The 20,805-nt window shown below is 41.5% G+C and overlaps 1 protein-coding gene across 1 annotated transcript in view; it reads left to right on the top strand.

Annotated features, from left to right (window-relative positions):
- The window catches only part of TIAM1 (TIAM Rac1 associated GEF 1), a 261,857-nt gene that overhangs the window by 182,147 nt on the left and 58,905 nt on the right, over positions 1 to 20,805 (top strand). Inside the window, 2 exon segments of the mRNA XM_050937175.1 lie at positions 7,630 to 8,077; positions 12,349 to 12,521. Coding sequence (XP_050793132.1) covers positions 7,630 to 8,077; positions 12,349 to 12,521 — 621 coding nt within the window.

Raw genomic sequence — 20,805 nt, 5'->3', positions numbered from 1 at the left:
AAGGAATATTGTACTGACTGTTATGCTTTCCATATTTAGTTCAATAAAAATCTCCATTTTTTAATTCAGCAGAACTGGCCTCCGAAGTTTTCATTTGCCTTACCTGCATATAACAGAAACCAGGGTGGCTTGCTGCAGAATTTAGGTCCAGCCGAGTCCTTGGTTATATCTTGGTCTTGATTATATCTTGTCATCCCTTCTATTCAATGTGTATACAAGGCAATTGGGAGAGAGGGGAACACATATAGCTGTAACGTCAGGCTGCCATAATCTAATGATGATCAGCTCTACCACTCTTCTACACTGAATCCATATCCTACCGTCTTTCCGCTCTGCCAGACTATGACCAAGACTGGACAGAAACCACCTAACTGTGACTCAACCCTGTCAAGATACAAGTCGTGTTTGTTGGTATGGAAAGAAACTAGAGGAGTAGGCTAATATCTAGGTATCTAAAGATTCTTTCAAGGAAAGAAAAAAAATGCCATCCTACTGAACCATTTCAGACAGCATCAATAGGATCAGATTTGTAATGCCATCTTTCAAATTTTGCAATTTCTAATTTTGTAATTTCTGAAGCACTATTGCACAAGCACATGGCATTTGATGCACAAGAATGAAGGTCCAGAGCTTCTCTTAGGGTTCGTCTATACTACCCATCGGATCGATGGATCGGGGATCGATTTATTGTGTCTCGTCTGGATGTGATAAATCGATCCGCTAATCGATGCCCTTACTCCACCTTGGCAGTAGGAGTAAGCGGAGTCGACGGGGGAGCCGCGGCAGTCAACTTGCTGCCGTGAGGACAGCCAGATAAGTCGAACTAAGATACTTGGACTTCAGCTATGCAAATAGCGTAGCTGAAGTTGCATATCTTAGTTCGAACCCTACCCCCTAGTGTTGACCAGCCCTTAGGTGTCAGCATATGTAAACTACTGGAATGTCTAAAGGCAACAGACTCAATAATTTTGTATCAGTGTCTAAAGCAAACATAGCTTGTCACTATATCTCATTCTGTAGTACTTTATAGGGCACTTCCACAGAACATATACAAAGAAACCTTTATTTTGCCTTGCACTACCAAGTTTGATCTGTGGATGCCAATTTAATTCTTTTAAGCTTAGTAGACATCACAGATCTACATATGTCTTCTGAACATTCTTCAGTATCAACTCCCAATTTTTGATTGAGATGGTCTATCCAGTATTGTGGTCCCATATTGCATTCATGTCAATGTTACAGTTCCTCTCACTCTTAAGCAAATTATATAGCGTAAGCTTGATGCAGCTTGCTTTCCATTAGCTTTCAAGAAAGATTGTGTTCCTCCCAGTGTGGGAGACTCACAGGGATACCTTCAAGTTTCTCTATTGCTACTTTAAAACATTTTCTCTAAGTCAGATAAGATGAAATCCATAATTTACCTATAGTTTCTGAAAGATTTTGAGTTGTTTCTTGGCAAACACATCTTCTAAAATGTTGATTGCTTGCATGCCTCAAGTTTCTTGACAATGGATTTTTTATTCATTTGGAGGGCAGGATTATGCTACAGTGGGGCTTGAGCAAAGCAACATGAGCAAACCAATAGAACCATTAGCAATTAAAATTCAACAATACCCTAAAATTGTACATAACTTGTTAGAGGCATTAATTTGTCAAGCACCAGAGAAAGATATAAAATGGAATTGAGTGCCCAATAAAACTGAGAGGGTGCCTTTATGACCTAATGATAATCTTCTGTCCAGCGCTAAGGTGTATCATCATCTGGTACCCTCTCAGTTTTATTGGCCACCCATTCCATTTTAATATCTTTGTCTGGTGCTTGCCAAATTTTTAGGGTACTGTTGAATTTTAATTGCTAGTGATTCTATTGCTAAACACAAAGAGGAGTGGAGACAATGCACACTTCTGGTGGGAGCCTCTTCAAAGAGTGAAACCCTCCAACCACTGCTCATTTAACTTGGTTCACTTGTAAAGAGTGATTCATATCCAAGTGAAGAAGGAATTGTTTAGGGATGTAAGAGTCACCATATTGGATCAGACCAGCAATTCTTCTATCCTGTCTTTGACAGGGCCAACATCAGCTGCTTCAGAAGAATGTGCAAGCAATCTTGCAGTAGGCAGTTAGAAAGATTTTTCCTAATCCCCAGTAGTCTGAGGTTGATTTATTCTCTGAAACATGAGGGTTTATATGTCTTCTGAACAAATCAAGGATTTTCAAGAAATGTGGCCATGCTGTATGATCAAATGTATCTTTGGCATCTAATGAGTTTGCAGACACTACAGTATCTTGTTAACTTGCTTGCTTAACATTGTATAATAGCCCTATCATACTCTCTGCTCCCAGCTTACTTTATTTGAAACCTGATTCGTATGTATAGTATTACATATCTAGATCTCTAATGTTTTCATTAAGTCTTGGTTTATCAGTGGTATTGGTCTGTATCTTTAACAAAGCAGTGATACTCTCACTTCATTATGCAGGGCTCTTATGAAGGTTATTTGTATTGTCTCTGGTAGGGAGTCTTCTTGCTGGTCTTCAATCAGCATTAGTAACAACAGCTAAACATATTTGATCTAACTGTAGATTTTAAAATTCTGTAGTGAATCTATCTGTCTATGCATCTCTTCACACCCCACCCCCTTAATAGACAACACTATAGTCTGCGTAGCCTCTTCTAATTCAGTCTGAGTGTTTAAAACCAATGTATCCTCAGATGTGAATGTAAGCAAGTACTTCCATCATCCTCTGCATCTGCAGATACATAGAAGTTCTGGTAAAAGTCTTGGAATGTTAGGTTAATAGCTATTGACTTGCTAAGCAGAGTACTATTTTTATCCTAGATGGCTGCACTGCTCCTGCTGGATTCTGTTGTTTTCAATATATAGGCTAATAACTCTCCGGCCTTCTCTTCATGCTCCAAATAGCAAAAATTTAGTCAAAAGGGCAAACTCATAGATGTCTGTATTTGTTCGGTTCATATTCTTTATGGATTAGAACCTGTTCTGGTTCTGATATTTAAGACATGAACGTTTGTTCTGTTGAGCTCCTTGATCTCTCTGCCTTCAAGGAGATAGCTTGCTCTTCCTCTGAGACAAAGCAGATGTTCTTCCTCAGGTCTGTAGGTAGGCAAATAAAAGTGGAGAGGTGGTGGGATGGCAATACAGATTTTGGCCCGAGTCTTCCAATGAACTTCCTGCATGTGGTTCCCCTGTGATTCTGCCTGGGTACAGGTCTGCATCTGCTTAGAGGGAACCTAGTTGCAGGACTGGGAGCTTAAATTGGGGATTTCCCTGGCAAAGAGTAAACTATCAGGTGCCATTCCTGCATTTTAGAAGATTTTAGACAAGGATTTTAGTCAGAACCTAAACAAACTCCAAGAGAAACAAAAAGAAGCCCTATAGTGGTATTTGTGTAGAGTTCTAGAATAAATTTGCCAGTGGCAAATTATACTCTGTTAAAAGAGCAAAAAACCATAGGCTCCAAAGGCACATGCAGTGTTCTCTTCAGATACCTCCTACCTTTGGTAATGTGGTCAACACTTTGCTGGATCAGGCCCTAAGTGCAGTGGTGTTTTGTTGTTGGTTTTTTTTTTTTTTCCAGTTACAAAGAATCTAGTCATGAGCTGGAGACATGAATTCCAGAGAGAATATAAAATCCATATACAGTGTATGTCGTAACGTTCCAGATCTGGTCCCTGGTAATTCCTTTTATGCAGGAATGAAATGTGCTTCTATGCCTTAAGTGCTAACCTGTGATATTAGAATGCCTTCCTGGCCCTTCCTGTAACAAAGTGGTCCCCAACGCACTGCCCGCGGGTGCCGAGGCACCTGCTGAGGCATTTATGTGCACCCGCCTGGTGCCCAGCAGGGGAGAGAAGCCACGGACCTGCGCCTGCCGGGGACAGAGACTCCGGGGCCCGCAGGCTGCGGGCGCTGGTGTTCTCTGTCCCTGGCAGGCACGGGGCTGCAGCTTCTCTCCAGCTTCTCTGGGGCTTCAGGCTGTGAGTGCTGGTGTTCTCTGTCCCTGGCAGGCACCGGGCCACGGCTTCTCTCCAGCTTCGAAGCCGGAGAGAAGCCGCGGCCCCGTCCCTGCTGGGGACAGAGAACTCTGGGGCTGCAGGCTTCATTCTATGTTAAAGTAAGAATAATAAATACATTTGGACCAGCAGTTCAACAATGTTTAACTTTTTAAAAATAAGATGAAAACTGTTTATGATATTTATTTTGTAAAAACTCCTTCATTTTTCTTACAGGTAGATAAAAAAGAGCAAATTCACATGGTAAGGTGAAAGAGTAATTGCCGGATAATTTAATTAATACCTTTTACATGTAAAATTACCCTTTTTATCTTATGGATTCATATATTATGTATATTAAATATGTTGTTTTTCGTATTATTTAATGAACCAATACAAATGAAGCCTTGAAAAATTGTTGGCGCCCGCCACACTTTTCTGAAAACATGAATGTGCTACTGGCCAGTAAAAGGTTGGAGACCACTGCTGTAACAGATCCAGAACTCTGATAGTCTCCCTTTAAGAGGACATTAGTGTCACCATAATCCTGGGTGTTAGGCTGGTGTTTGAGCAATTGTGAAAGAAATGTTGAGTATTCTTTAATAGAAGCATACGGGAGTGTCCTTTTAATCTGTGTAATGCGCAGCAGTCACCACATTCTCGGCCAAAATTTTGAAACGTGGGTGCCTAAAGTTGTATTATCTGTATTAGATGATCTGTCCAGTTGGAGCCATAGGTGCTCACCACCTTTGAAAATAAAGCCAAAATGTTAGTTTGGTGCCTAACTTTAATCATCCAAGTTGGACATTTTTTCTTTTATTCCTTAATCAAAACTCATGTGTCCTTCTCCACTTGATACAGCGGACAACACGTTCAATCTCTAATTCTCCCCTCCTCCCCCCTACCCTCCCTGAAAATGCATAATAACCCTCAGTGACTTTCTGACTTTCTGCTGAACTCCTTAATTGAGACCCTGTTAGTGTGCAGATTATAACATTTCAAGGTGTCATTAGAAAATTTCATGTGACACTCTCAAACTGATTATAACCCTCTGATGGGAACCAGCAGACAGTACAGTATAAGGCCCAAAGGCAAAAAACCTGTCTGATGAATGCTCTTAACCTTACTAACCTATAGACCAATTGTCTTATACAGCAGACAGTTTAAGATACTCATCTCGCTAAATGTGACATTGTAATTCCTAAAGGTGAACAGTACTGGATGAATATCAACTGGCAACAAGTGTTGACCTATTCTCCCTTTTATGTATTCGGATTCTAATCCCCCTGCAGGGCCAGAATCTCAAGGCCAGTCTACACTAAATACGCTACATTGGTGCAGCTGCACTATGTCTGGTGAAGACGCTGTGTGCTGGCAGGAGAGAACTCTCCTGTCGACATAATAAATCCATCTCCATGGACTCCCATCAACATAGCACTGTCCACACCGGCGCTTAGATCGATGTAAGTTACGTCGCTCATGGGGGTAGTTTATTTATACTCCTGAGCAATGTAACTTATACCAAAGTAAGTGGTAGTGTAGACCTCAGTTTTTTAGAGGATCTTGGGGTGTTGGTGAGCAAATATTGAGGACAGGGTAGAATCCTAAAATCATTGAGTTGTAAGGAAGCTTTTTGAACCATCTAGTCTATTCCATGGATCACTGCACGGTTATGATTCTCGTATAATACTCCTGAGTGTAGATAATGTAGTTATGCAGAGCTTCTCATCTTGTCAGTGTTTTACAAACATCAGCTAACCGGTACAACATTCCTGAGAGGCATGCAGTATTATCCCCATTGACAGATATGGAACCAGGGCAGATCTTTTATGTGACTTGCTCAAGGACACACTGTGAATCTGTGTCAGAGCTAGGATTAGAACTCCGGAGTTCCTGGGTTTCAGTTCTGTGCTTTGACCGCTATGATTATGCCTCTTTTTGAGAGAATTCTCATGGTCTGATAAACAGAATATCAAGCACAGTTTTTATAAATGTTGCCAAGAGGGCAAATCATATTTCCATTACTCCCCTGCATTGATGGGTCTGTTTTAGTGACACTTCATTTAAAAACAAACACACACTATTTTGTATGTTTTAAATAAGAATTAGAGAAGCAATATTTTTAGAATTAACTTTATACATACTACATGCATGAATAAAAAGATTACTTGAAATGTAAATGTCTGTTAAACCATTACTTGAATCAAACAATTAACTAATTTTTCCTAAAATTAGAATATGCTTAAAAACTCAATTGATTTTTTTAACTTGTGCTACACAACAGTCTATGTCAAATTAGAAATTAGTTACTTATAAGAGTTACATACTTCTCTTTAAAAAAAAAAAAATCCAACCAAGTGCAAAAGGTATTCATTGTTCCTTTTATAAATCTCCTGATTTGTATCCTTTAAGATATCTTCAGTCTGATTCAGCACAGAAGTGTTCCAGTTTTATACTAGTTTAAAGTCCACTGAGAGAGTTGGAATTGCATGGATGTGAAACTGGTGGAAATGCTGTGACTACCCCCCACACGTGTGGTGTCTGACACACATAGAATTTTAGGAACTTAGATTAAGAGTTTGTATTTTCCCTGCACCTTTCTGCATTTTGAGATGAGACGAGAAAATCAGTCTGTGACAGTCTATTGTAAATGGCTGGTTCCTCAGCAGCTCTGGCTCTAATGTTTTCTAAGCATCCTCTTATTCTCTGTGTTGCAAGGAACTGGGGAGATTGATGTTCCAAAACAGGTGTATGGAACAGCACTAAATAAGATCCTGATCCTGAAAGCTGGTCTGTGCAGGAGGATCTCTGCACCCATATGGAGTTTCATTTAAGTTAGTGGAGTGCTGTGTGGGTGAAGGGGTACAACAGTCCAGAGCAGCTTGCAGGATTGAGGTCTAAGACGGTACTTTATTAATGAATGTATTGAAATCAAAACTGACCAGAAGTACTGGATTTACTGAGTGGGCGAGAAAGTAGTTATTCTTCTAAACAGCGCATGTAGACAGACTCACAAATCTCTGTTGATATGTAGCATTTATAAAGAACGAGTCCTTTCTTTCAGGAAGTGGTAGGAGTGAGAATGCCACAATTTTTAATACATATCCACCTACGGGAAAAGTACATCTTCAGTTATATAAATGTCAAGTGGCAATCAATGGATGCCTAAGACAGAGTCTCAGTTGTAGGTGTAAATATACAATATCAGTGTTTTTCCTCTCTGAGACTTATGGGTGATGACTTCTTCCCCAGACATAGTCATTGTTTTTGCTGTCACATGCTTTCCTTCCTGAAAACTTGTGTCCACCATTAATTTAGTCTAGGGTAAACAATTGAAGTCGTTTCCCCTCTTCCAATTTGCTATGGTGGTGGGGCACATACTAAAGCTGTATGGTCTTTCCTAAATTGTTGCTGGAAGCCCTGCTAGAATACCTCTTCCAGCCACTTGTCTTCACAGGACAGATTGAAGAACGTTCCAATGTCAAGCAAAGTAGGAATGTGAAGAAATTTGATACAATCAGGGAAACTTCAGGCTCTTTTAGCCTCTTCAAAGTGCCAGGGTAGGATGATATATCAGCTACCTTCATATGATGTTTCCTTTTTTTTTAATCAGGATGTGAATGCAGGTGAAGGGAGTGAATTTGCTGACAGTGGAATTGAGGGCGCAACCACCGATACAGACCTCCTCTCCAGACGTTCAAATGCTACAAACTCTAGCTATTCTCCAACAGCTAGTCGAGCTTTCATTGGCAGCGACAGCGGCAGCAGCTCTACGGGAGATGGGGTCCGTCAGGGAGTGTATGAGAACTTCCGAAGGGAGCTGGAAATGAGCACCACCAACAGTGAGAACTTGGAAGAAGCTGGTTCAACCCTGAGTGATGAGCAAAGCAGTGGTACCTTGAGTTCTCCAGGGCAGTCTGACATCCTCCTTACAGCTGGCCAGGGCACTGTACGAAAAGCTGGGGCTCTTGCAGTGAAAAATTTTCTGGTGCACAAAAAGAATAAGAAAGTGGAGTCAGCTACACGCAGAAAATGGAAACACTATTGGGTTTCCTTAAAAGGTATATCAGATAGACTGTCATTAGTAATTTACATAGGCATCAAAGGGTCATCGAGGATGTAAATTAGCACAGAATTTGGCTTATGGCAGTGTTTCGCAAACTTGGGATGCTGCCGCTTGTGCAGGGAAAGCCCCCAGTGGGCCGGGCCGGTTTGTTTGCCTGCCGCGTCCGCAGGTCCAACCGATTGTGGCTCCCACTAGCCGCGGTTCACTGCTCCAGGCCAATGGGGGTTGTGGGAAGCGGCGGCCAGTATGTCCCTCAGCCCGCGCCACTTCCAGCAGCTCCTTTTGGCCTGGAGTAGCGGTCCGCCAAGTGTTTGTGAAACACTGGCCTATAGCATCAAAATCCAGAGGCTTTGATCTGATTTAATTTTTAAATGTTTTTATCAACATGCAAAGTTCAGCTCTGATCCCTCAGTGAGCACCACTTGGGCACGTCTCTGTACCAATATAGAGCTAACTGCAAAATTGGGGCCTTAAGGTGTCATTCTTTGTGTTTTTTATCCAAAACAAGTACCTGAATGCTGCCTATTTATTTATGTGGCATTGACAGGTTTACAAATCCTTGCCATGTAACTATTGGAATCATAACAATAATCATTATAACAGTGAGCTTTTGTTTGAAGAGACATTATACAGGAATATAAACATCAGATCTATGTTTAACGGGGTGCTCCCATATTACAGAGTGAGCATCATTACAACACGTAAGCCATGTTGTTTCTAGTGATTTTATTAAATTGAGTGAAATCTCTGATTACACATTTAATAGACAAGGCACATCTACCAAATGATAATATGAATGCTTCTTTTATGCTTGTTTTAAAAAGAAGTGATTAAATAAAAATCTCCGCCAGTATCACTCTTACCAAAGCCACTGGAAAAAATTGTAAAATTAGTAGGGAAGTAGCAGAGAATGTTCTTGATTTTCTTTGGGAATTTTTTTAATGGTCACTCACTCACTCACAATTGCGGTATGTGCTTTTTTCAAAATTAAGTTGCTGTGCTGCTTCTAAGGCAGAGTCTGCACTATGCTTAAAACCATGCTAGCAACCTTTGGATCTAGCATGGCTTCCCTGGCCAGTGCGCACATTTCTCTGAAAGGCATGTTTATAAAAGTGTTGTAAACGAAATCCGTGTCTGCTGTGATCATGGAGTTGGTGCTAGCACTGTGCTAGTACCCACCCTGCGACAGCTGCCATTCAGGGGTAAGCTCTTTGGGACAAGGACTGTGTCTTTGTGTGTGTTTGTACAGTGCCTAGCACAATGAGGTGCCAATCCTGATTGAGGGTTCTGCATGCTGTGAGAGTATAAATAATTATAGTACAATTTTAGCTCGTAGTATGGACAAGGCCTTGAATAGTATGAACAGGAGCAACAGTGTTGTCTAGTGGATGGAGCACTGGACTGGGACTCAGAAGACTTTGGTTCTATTTCTGGTTCACACACCTGCTTTGTGACCTTTGGAAAGACCTCTGTGAACTTTTTTCTCCTGCTGCCATTTGTCTGTCCTGACCAGATTGTAAGCTCTTCGGGGCAGGAGCTCTCTCACTGTGTGTTTATACAGCTCCTAGCACTATGCAGTGGAGCTCTCAGGTGGGGCCTCTAGGTACTGCTATAATACAAATAAATAATAACAATAGTAAAGAAACAGGCACACTAGGTTAAAATTGGCTCTGTAAGTAGCCTTCTGAGAATCTCTGCACAAGCATCTTAAACTGCAAAGTGGAGAAACCAAGCTCATATTTGGACTCAGTCATCCATTTCCCAGCTCTGTAAGAGTCTGTGTACACTATGAGTAGAATTGTCAGGGGACTGGTAACAACACAGCTCTATTCCATAATGTAGATAGGACTACCAAAGGTTTTTGCATGGCAAAGTCTTGTGTGTCATGTTTTAACCAGGTCAAGGGGAAAACCAGGTTGTAACTAGGTTCCCTGACATAGTTTTGCTTTTTTTATGTTGACTGACCCTTAGAGATTAGCCGTTGGAAAGGTACCTGCTGAGCTCCAGAGATGAAGAATAGGTTCTGATTCCACAACTCTTGCCAGGTGGTATGTACCAGTGTTTGTAGCAGCAATTTAAAAACAAATTGTGAGTGCCAGCCCTTCATTGCAATTGTTACAGAGATTGGGGAAATAAAAGAAGAGAAATTCCACAGCTGAGGGAGCAGAGAGAACCCCTAATCTCCTTCTTGCTGAGGCAGTGTGAAAGGAAAGGCTGGCTGTGAAGAATTGGTAAACAAAGAGCCATCTGGGAGGGGAGAAAAAGGGAAGGATGAGCATAAAGGCAATGGTACTTTAAAGTGCCTTGTCTCACATCAAATGTTTGTGTCTTAGATTGCTGTGGCTTAATAAGGTAGCATTTAAACTAAGCTTTGAAGTTAACAGCTGCTAGTGTTTGGCTGCAAATAGTTTTCTGCAATGTTGAGTTAAAGGGGTAACCATGCATCAGTTTCCATTCTGACCACTATTTTCAACAGAAAAAGTTAGAGATTACATTATTAATTAAAATTTTATATAATATTGAATAATCGCAGAAATTGCAGAGATCCTAGAGTTACAGACTATATTTTGCCTGAAAATTGTAAAGATTTTTTGCATGAAGCCTCTAATTTATAGTCTGTCTTCACCTAAAATGCACAGGGATTTTTTCCCCGTGTTGATAACACATTGGTCAATAGCTAACACATTGCAGGGGAACAAGGTTTTTTTGTTTTTGTTCATTCTTTTTTTTCAGTGAGGATAACTCAATCCAATCTATTTTTTCACTTACTCATTGGGATTCAGTCATGAAAAAAACTTTGATCTCTACCTTCAAGGAACCATAGTAACTAGTAGTTGCAAGACAGTTTAAGCAGAACAATGGTTTCCCTAAGGGCCTGTCTACTCTATAAAGCTAACTGTGCCAGCTCACAGTAGTCTGGCATTCTGAGGGGAGTCCACCTTCTGACATATTGGGGTTTTTAATTTTTGTCACACTGATAGGGCAACATGGTTACAGAGCTGCCTTAAAGAATTGTGTTCACAGCTTCCATCTGTACCTGTATTTTCCCATCCATGGTACAGACAAAAAAAAGCCAGCAACCCCCCAACAACAATAAAAACCCAAACGATGTTAGAATATGGACATCCCACAGCATGCACCGGCACTGTGCACTATCGGGGCTGAGTGGGCAGGGTGAAGAGGCACCCTCGCTGGCAATCTCAGCAGTGAGGCCAAGAGTTGAATGGACCGTGGCGAATGAAGTATGATCTCACATCCTTTGGCTTGTGACATATTGCTTCTGTGAACAATCCACATCTCCAAGGCTGTTCTCCAGCACCTTCACATTTGAGGGTGGAAGAAAAAAGAGTATATTGATGGAATGATCTCTCAGTAGCAGTGGTCTAAGCATATCCCTTAGAGTCACTGTAGTTTACGGGTAGCTATATTCACTAAATTCATTCTATCAGTATTGCTGGCTTTTGATGATGCGAGGAGTCAGGTCCTAGCAATGTGGCACAAGGCCTACCCAGATGCAAATTCCTGCTTCCACCATCTCTTTCCTTCAAAAAGGCTCATGCACACCACCCTTGCTCATGAGCAGATTTGCATTGGCTCTTTCTGTGAATCCTGCCACTCTTTTTTCTCAAGCTGGTTGCTTGCTGGGCGGAAAGAGGAGACTGTTCCCGCTTAGGTTTCCTGGGACAATGCTTTTCAGTTCACAGGCCGCTGCTGTGCCTAACAGAAGCTCTTCATTGTCCTGAATGAAAGCAGAAATGAGAGCAGGTTCTGGAAAGAGAAATAGGATATAAAATTAAATGGTTAATACAGTGTTTTTAAGTAAACAAACAAAAAAAAAAGGCGTGTGAGAATTTGTACCAAAGGTGTGAACACTATTGCAATAAAGTATAGTTTGGAGCAAATATAGGTAGAAAGGCACTTTTAAGCATTTTGCCCATGTTTCCAAACGCAGAGGAGTACACTGTCAGTAGATGGTAAAGAGATTTACTTTTAAGACTGCCATCAATGTTACTGGGAACTGGGTGGTACATTCTGAAAAACTTCCTTCAGATGTTTCCTACCAGACCAATAGATTTTATGTAGTCTATATGGAAGATCCATAAAAAGGCATTGCGATAGCTGCCCAAGGATATATTGATTTAATTTTCATTTTTGGAGGACTCAGAGTATTAGGGCTACATTCTTCTGCAACAAAGCATTGAATAGATGTGGTTTTATGGTATTTAAATATGCTGCTTGCTAATGCCTTTCTCGTGTTTTTCCTAGGATGTACATTATTCTTCTATGAGACTGATGGCAGATCTGGAATAGACCACAACAGCATCCCAAAGCACGCTGTCTGGGTGGAAAACAGTATAGTGCAAGCAGTGCCCGAACACCCAAAGAAAGACTTTGTTTTCTGCCTCAGTAATTCCCTTGGGGATGCATTTCTCTTTCAGGTTTGTTCTGTTCTTGAGTTATACAGAGTTGTTCTCTTTTTAACTTTTTTGTTCATCTTGCAGACCAGGGTGAAATTCTGACCCCATTGAAATCCATGTCAAAATTCCCATGGACTTCAGTGGGGTCAGGACTTCGCTCCAGGCAAGTAGAAAGGATGGAGTTCCTGCTCAGTAGCACTCATTCATTATGTAGAGAAAACAACCTTGAGGGGGCATGACACCAAATTCAGGTCCCTTGTACAGTCCCAAGTCTACTATTTTATAACATGCTGTGCTCTCTGCTTGTGTAGCTAGATTTAAAGTCAACTGATAACATGTTAGCAAATGGTTTTGCAACCCTGTGAAAGCCAGAACTTTAATACAACTTAGTGCTATGGTTATAACACAGTTTGCTCCCACCTCCACAGGCAAGACCAAACTACAGTATATAGTGCCCCAGAAGGGCTAAAACCGTAGCACTGCCACAAGTAGTTTGACTTCTATATTCGGGAGGGCAGCTCCAGTCAGGCCAGTGGGGCCACGCATTTGCGGGCGAGGAGTAAGCAGCAAATTCTGCACTTGCCCAAAGCTTGTGTTTTGGAGGGGTGTTGCAACCGCCAAACTATGCTCATGGCTAAAACACAACCCCTCGTCACAGTAGATATGCTGGGGGGTGTTGCAACCCGCCAAACTATGCCCATGGCTAAAACACAACCCGTCGTCACAGTAGATAAGCAATTGAAGATGGGACCTTACAGAAAGATCTGAGAAATTTACATGAGCATGAGTTGTGTAAATTAGCAGGAAATATTTGGAGGTCCATCGGTTCTTTTCATTACAGTTCACAGTGCGGAATCCCACACCACTCACAACAGACTCCCCTGAACATTTCACTTTCCTAACTTAGTGCATACTATGGTTCTAAATGTCTTACAGATTTTAGATATTAAAATCAGCTACTTTTCTGCTTTATTTACAATTTATAGTTTATTAGCAGCTTAAAGAAAATCTAAAACTATAGAAAGGCCTGATGCTGATGTGATTAAAAAATAGCTCTACCTTTCAACGGTCTCGTTACTCTGATCGGTTTTTGGGGGTCCAATCCAGCATTCCTTTCACACTAAAAATTCCTGTTAGCTATGAACTGACATACTTTTTTTTTTTTTTTTTACCAAATGGAATGATCAGCCTGAATTGAGCAGTCATTTCCCAGCTACACTCTTACCACTTTATAAGCGTAGCTTTTTGTTGCAAATTTTCTCAGCCAGTGATTTTTTTTTAATCTGATGACAATTTGGGACTGTAAATCCTTGATCAAATGGAAAAAAAAGTCTGGATTTTACTATATTTTTATATTCCTGTCCACTCTTGCAGAATGATTCTCCTCAACATTTCTTAATAAACCTTTAAAAGCAAACCTCTCAAAAGTATGCCCAGCTTTTATAAACATGGAGCCCGATCTTCAATTGGTGTAAATTGTCATTGCTCTATTAACTTCAGTGTGGCTATGTTGTTGATGATCTTGGCCCATGATATTTATACACACAAAAGGCTAAATTCTACCCTCATTTACATTGCTGAAACCCCAGTATATTTTTCCATAACTAATATTTGATTTTCTTCGCTGCTTCCTCCCCAACTCCCTAATGCCTTTCTCTTAGGAGGTGTTTTTTGTCATCTTGGCGTGCTTCCATCCAGGAGGCAAATACAGTAGCATGTGGCCTCAGCATGAATTAAATAAGCTGTGAAGCACCACCACTATCAGATCTATTTACATGAGTATAAAATCTTTCATTTGCATTTCTTTTGGAAAACCTCCCTTCTTGTAAAATTAATGCCAGTAGAGGCTAAATACAGAAAAGGTCACATTCAATACATTTCTTTTGTGGCAACTCAAGGCCTTATTCGTTAAAAGCTCTGTGTCATAATTTCATGACTGGATTTTTATATAACTTTATGTGGGAAAGAGCAAAAGTGAACCTTTTCAAAGTATATTATTGTTTTCTTGTGACTTATGCCACTTCCCCCCTTTTTGGGGGAAGGGGGATCTCCTATATAGTGGAACCCATGTAACTCTAATGGAACAGAATTAAAAGAAAATGCAGAGGTGGATTTGGGGAAAGGGAAGAGGAATCAGCCGTAATTGTGGAAATAATTTGTAAGTGATTGTAGCCCCAGGGCTTAATCTGATGGACACAGAATTGCTGGAGCATGTACATTGCTGTTCAACAGTGTTTCTTAGCTACTAATAACATGCACATATAGATTCATACAATACAAAATGTTATATTAGTTAGTTTAAAAAAAAACAACCAGAGAACTGTAGTAGATTATTTCTATCCAATGGAGACTGTAGGCTTAGAGGAAGCATAAAGCCACTGTTTAATATTATACTTTCTGTAACAACCTTTCTCACTGCATTGTGTCCAGAGACATCAGACATCTCCTACATTATAATTCCCTGTTCAATCAGTTCCTATCATGCCTACACAAATCCATTTACATGTGGATGTCACATGCATTTACCAGAAGTTCAGTGTATCTTGCAACACCACATACATTTGAGATACATGCAGCTTGTTTACAAGGTTTTTCCTTTCCACTAGAGGCAGAGCAATCCTCTTGGTCTGCATGCTTAATAACCTGTTCCATGTCCAAAAAAAGAGTTAAAGTGCTTAACAAAAAATAGTCCCTTCCCCCCCCCCCCCAAAAAAAACAAACAAGAAGTGAATCTGACATGAACATACTATTTTAAAAGAGAAATAGGACATTTTACAATTATTATTGCACTGTAGAGTACCATATATTTGATCACACAATAAAACATTCTGTTTTATTTTAATTATTTTTTCTCCATCATCTGTACAAAGAAGAGTTTTATACAATAAGGGCTAGCTGCTGCCATCCTAACTCTCAATTAGCAGTCTTTACTCCACAAACAGTTTGATTATTTCAGTAGCATTGCTCGCCAAGTTAGGCTGTACTCATCATCAGGATTGGTGGCAAATTCTAGTGAATTTCTTAGTGAATGAGAGCTGATTAGATTGCTGTGAGCTTGTTTGGATTTAACATGGAAATGCAATACAATTTCTATGGTATCAGTAGAGGACAAAGAAGGAGATGTAACATTAATTCTGTCAATATGGGCCTGATCCAGCTCCTGGGAACTCAGGAAAGCAACCTTGTTCAGGCATGTAAGCATATGCTTAACCTTAAGAACACCTTTGAGTCCCATAGAAGTAAAAGGAGATTCTGCATGTACTTAATTGCTTTCCTGAACTGGGCCTCCTTGGGAATCTTTTCATTGACATTGATGAAAATTGGATCAGGTCCTTAGCAAATAATAACCTCTGGTGGAGTAGGAAGAGGCAGTCTTCCTCTTCCTCATTGCTACTGATTGAAGAAAACAGATGGTGGTGGAGATATTTATGGAAAAGTAGGCTTAAATAGAACAACGTGGTATGCTATTCACAGGTCCTTTATCTACAAGACAAATACTCATTTGATTACTGTTAAAGGTTGACATGCAAAGGAAGTCTATTGAGTTTCTTACAACATATAGTTGACTATAAAACTTTGTTTCACTATATGCTGTAAATTAGTGAGGGCTTAGTAAGGGGGTTAGGGCGATTTACTTTTTATTTTGCAAGGATGGAAAAGGAGTACTTGACATATTTTCTTAAGCTATAAAAAAAAAATCTCAAATCAGAATTCTGGACTTCCATGAAACTGCACTCCTGTCACATACACTAGTCCAGCATTCCCCCCAGACCTCCAACTACCCCCATACATGCATACTTTGAGAGAGGCAAATGCAAGGGATCAGCAGGGTGTGTATAGAAATTATGTGGAAGAAGACAAGTAGACCTTTAACAATACAGATTGGATTCAAAGGTGAGTATAGTTAGTTTCATGTTCCTGAAGGTGAGTTTAGCTTTCCAAAGTCTGGGAAATGCTGCAATCTTAGCTGCTGACATGAGAGGGGAAAACAAGTATTTTAAATAGCTCTCATCACCATAATATCTGAGTGTTTCACATACAGTAATAAATTTATCACTGCAACACCTTGTGAGGTGGGGAAATATTATCTCCATTATTCACATGAGGAATTGAGACAAAGACTGACTAAGGGCCTCTTTCAAAACCCAAGGAAATCAGTGGGAGCCTTTGGTTAGGCCTTAAGTAACTTCCCTGAGGTTACACAGAAAGTCCATGGCAGAACTGTGAACTGAATCCAACTCCTCTGAGTACCAGTCCAGTGCCTTAAGTCAAGATCATTCTTCTCCATGGCCTCTTTAGGTTGACATCCCTCCAGATATGTTTGCAGTGTTGTTGTAGCCATGTTTCTCCAAGGATATAAGAGAGACAAAGTGGATGAGGTAATATCTTTTATTGGACCAACTTCAGTTGGTGGAAGGGACACCGGAAAAATAGATCGCATCATGGAATGGGCCACCCAAATGCCCTGAAAGAATACAGGGGAGAAACCCCCCCCCACACACACACTTATCCCACACCCCTAGTTTTCCCTACCACTCCACACTGGAACCCATAGGGGATATCATCAAGCAGTTACAACCCATACTTGATGGGGACCAGATCCTGAAAGAAATCTTTCCTGAACCCCCTCTTCTGACCTTCAAACAACCCCCAACTTCACTAAGCTCATCATGAGAAGCAAACTCTGCACAGAACAGGACACAGCAATTCAAAGTGGCACCAGACCTGCCAGAACAACAGATGCAAAACCTGCAGACATCTCTCCACTGTTATGGCGATCAATATCCCCAACACACCTTTCAGGATCCTTGGCTACACATGCCTGTCACAACAGATGGTGTACCTCATGCAGTGCATCAAATGCTCCAACAACAAATATGTGAGTGAGACCAGACAATCACTGTGCTCTTGAATGACAGAAAAATGACAGAAGGCAAAAAACAAAGCAATCATTCCATATCATTCCATATTTGACCTCTCAGTTATCATCCTCAAAGGAAATATGTGCAACACCTTCAAAAGACAAGCCTGGAAACTTAAATTCTTAACTCTACTGGACACTAAAAACTGTGGACTTAACAGAGACACTGGTTTCATGACTCATTACAACAATTTGTAACACACCCAACTCCCTACTAACCTTTAATTGCCCACTTCATTTTAAGTGGTCTCCTACAGCATGTGTGAACCCCTTGTGCTTAATAATCTGTTCAACCTCATATTTAGCTCAGACCTCTGGTAACCTTCTCCAGACCTGAAGCTGAAAAGCTTGTGCCTTCCACCAAGAGATGCTGGTTCAATAAAAAGATATTACCTCACCTACCTTGTTTCTCTCATCCCTCTATGTAGGGGAAGCTATATTAGCCAGATTAGAATGGTAGCAAGTCCAATAAAACATGCATCTGATAAATAGAAAAGAAAATGGAAGATGTAAATATTACAGGGTCCTATAGCTTACAGACACCAGAAAGAGACTTTCCCCTCAGTACCAATACAAATCAAAATATTCCCAGCAACTACACATATAAACGTTAACCAGCCAGATCCACAATTGCGAATAGAGTAAAACAATCAAAAAGCCTAAACCGCCTGTTTTTACTTACTATTTGAAAAGAAACTTAGAGAGCCTGTAGTAATGTCTGGTCTATCTCAGACCCTCCGAGAGAAGAACCCACAATGGACAAAGAACACACACAAAAGCTTCCCTCCATCCAAATTTAAAAGTATCTTGTCTTCTGATTGGTCTTCTGGTCAGGTGTCCAGTACCCTGCTTGTAACCCTTTACAGGTAGAAGAGACATTAACCCTTAACAATCTGTTTATGACACGCCCCCCCCAAATCGCAGACAGTGGGGAACCTCACTGGCGGCGATTTCTTCCTAGAACTCTAAAATAAACAGATTAATACAACACATGCACCTTTACATATACTACTAAGTATATAACTAACAGACTTTTACATTTTAAGAACACTTTTTAACTACTGGATTCTGGGAAACGTTCACGAGAGAGTGCATCAGCTACTTTGTTAGAAGCTCCTGAAATGTGTTGAATTTCAAAATCAAAATCTTGGAGAGCTAAACTCCATCGAAGAAGTTTTTTGTTGTTCCCCTTGGCAGTATGAAGCCACTTTAGCGCATCATGGTCGGTCTGTAGCTGGAACCGCCGTCCCCAAACGTATGGGCGTAGCTTTTCCAGGGCGTACACAATGGCATAGCATTCCTTTTCACTGACTGACCAGTGACTTTCCCTCTCAGACAGTTTCTTGCTGAGAAACATGACAGGATGGAAGTTGAGATCCGGTCCCTCCTGCATGAGAACTGCTCCTATACCACACTCAGATGCATCTGTGGTTACTAGGAATGGCTTGTCAAAGTCCAGGGCCCTGAGCACAGGGTCAGACATGAGTGTCACCTTAAGCTGGGTAAAGGCCTTTTGACACTCATCAGTCCACTTAACTGCATTTGGTTGGGTCTTTTTGGTCAGGTCGGTCAGTGGGGCAGCGATTTGGCTGTAGTGTGGTACAAATCACCTGTAGTACCCGGCCAAGCCTAAGAAGGATTGGACCTGTTTCTTTGACTTTGGGACAGGCCACTTTTGGATAGCATCCACCTTGGTCTGTAGGGGGTTTATGGTTCCTCGACCCACCTGGTGTCCCAGGTAAGTCACTCTGTTTTGGCCTATTTGACACTTTTTGGCCTTAAATAGTCCTGCCTGCCTGATTCACTCAAAGACCTTTTCCAGGTGTTCTAGGTGTTCGGGCCAGGAGTCAGAAAAAATGGCCACATCATCGAGGTAGGCAACTGCATATTCGCCCAGTCCTGCTAGTAGACCATCTACCAGCCTCTGGAAGGTGGCGGGTGCATTTCGCAGCCCGAAAGGAAGGACATTAAATTCATACACCCCCGCATGGGTGATGAATCCTGACCTTTCCTTGGCAGGTTCGTCTAGCGGTACTTACCAGTACCCCTTGGTTAAGTCTATTGTAGATATGAATTGGGCACGTTCCAACTTCTCCAATAGCTCATCGGTGCGTGGCATTGGATAGTTGTCTGGACGAGTTACCGCATTTAGCTTACGGTAGTCCACGCAAAAGCATATTTCCCCATCTGGTTTGGGTACCAGAACCACTGGAGATGCCCATGCAGTGGTAGATGAGCGTATTATACCCATCTGTAGCATGTTTTGGATCTCCCGTTCTATAACAGCTTGGGTGTGAGGAGACACCCGGTAAGGTGGTGTTCTAATGGGGTGAGCATTACCTGTGTCAATGGAGTGGTATGCCCGTTCAGTCCGTCCTGGGGTGGCTGAGAACAAAAGGGTGAAGCTAGTGTACAGCTCCTTGATTTGTTGCCACTGCAGATGTTCCAGGGTGGTTGAGAGGTTCACCTCTTCCACGCCACCATCTTTTTTCCCTTCGTAGTAGACACCGTCAGGCCACTCAGCGTCATCTCCTCCCTGGATTGTAAACTGACAAACCTGTAAGTCTCTGGAATAAAAGGGCTTGAGAGAATTAACATGGTACACTCTGGGCTTTAGGGAGGAATTGGGAAAGGCTATGACGTAGTTAACAGCTCCCAGGCGCTCTTGGACCGTGAATGGCCCTTCCCATGATGCTTCCATCTTATGGGCCTGTTGCGCCTTCAAGACCATAACCTGGTCTCCTACCTTGAAGGAACGCTCTCTGGTATGTCTGTCATACCAGGCCTTTTGCTCTTTTTGAGCATCCTTTAGGTTTTCTTTAGCAAGGGCTAAAGAGTGTCGGAGGGTGCTTTGTAGGTTGCTTACAAAGTCCAGAATGTTAGTCCTTGGAGAAGGCGTAAACCCCTCCCATTGCTGCTTCACCAACAGTAATGGCCCCTTAACCTCGTGGCCATACACAAGTTCAAACGGTGAAAACCCTAAACTGGGATGTGGTACAGCCCTGTAGGCAAAAGGTAACTGCTGCAACACTAGGTCCCAATTATTGGAGTGTTCATTGACGAATTTACGTATCATGGCCCCCAAAGTTCCATTAAACCTTTCCACCAGGCCATTGGTTTGATAGTGGTAAGGGGTGGCAACCAAGTGATTCATCCCATGAGTTTCCCACAGTTCTTTCATGGTTCCTGCCAGGAAATTAGATCCTGAATCTGTAAGGATGTTGGAGGGCCAACCTACCCTGGCAAAAATGTCCGTTAGGGCCTGGCACACAGCGTTAGCCCTGGTGTTGCCTAGAGCTACTGCTTCCGGCCATCGGGTAGCAAAGTCCACCAAAGTCAGTATGTACTGCTTTCCTCTGGTGGTCTTTTTTGGGTAAGGACCCA

The sequence above is a fragment of the Gopherus flavomarginatus genome, chromosome 1 (genome assembly GCF_025201925.1).
Source record: "Gopherus flavomarginatus isolate rGopFla2 chromosome 1, rGopFla2.mat.asm, whole genome shotgun sequence".
Taxonomy (NCBI): domain Eukaryota; kingdom Metazoa; phylum Chordata; order Testudines; family Testudinidae; genus Gopherus; species Gopherus flavomarginatus.
Note: the sequence above shows the minus strand (reverse complement) of the source record. Positions and strands in the feature narration are given on the sequence as shown.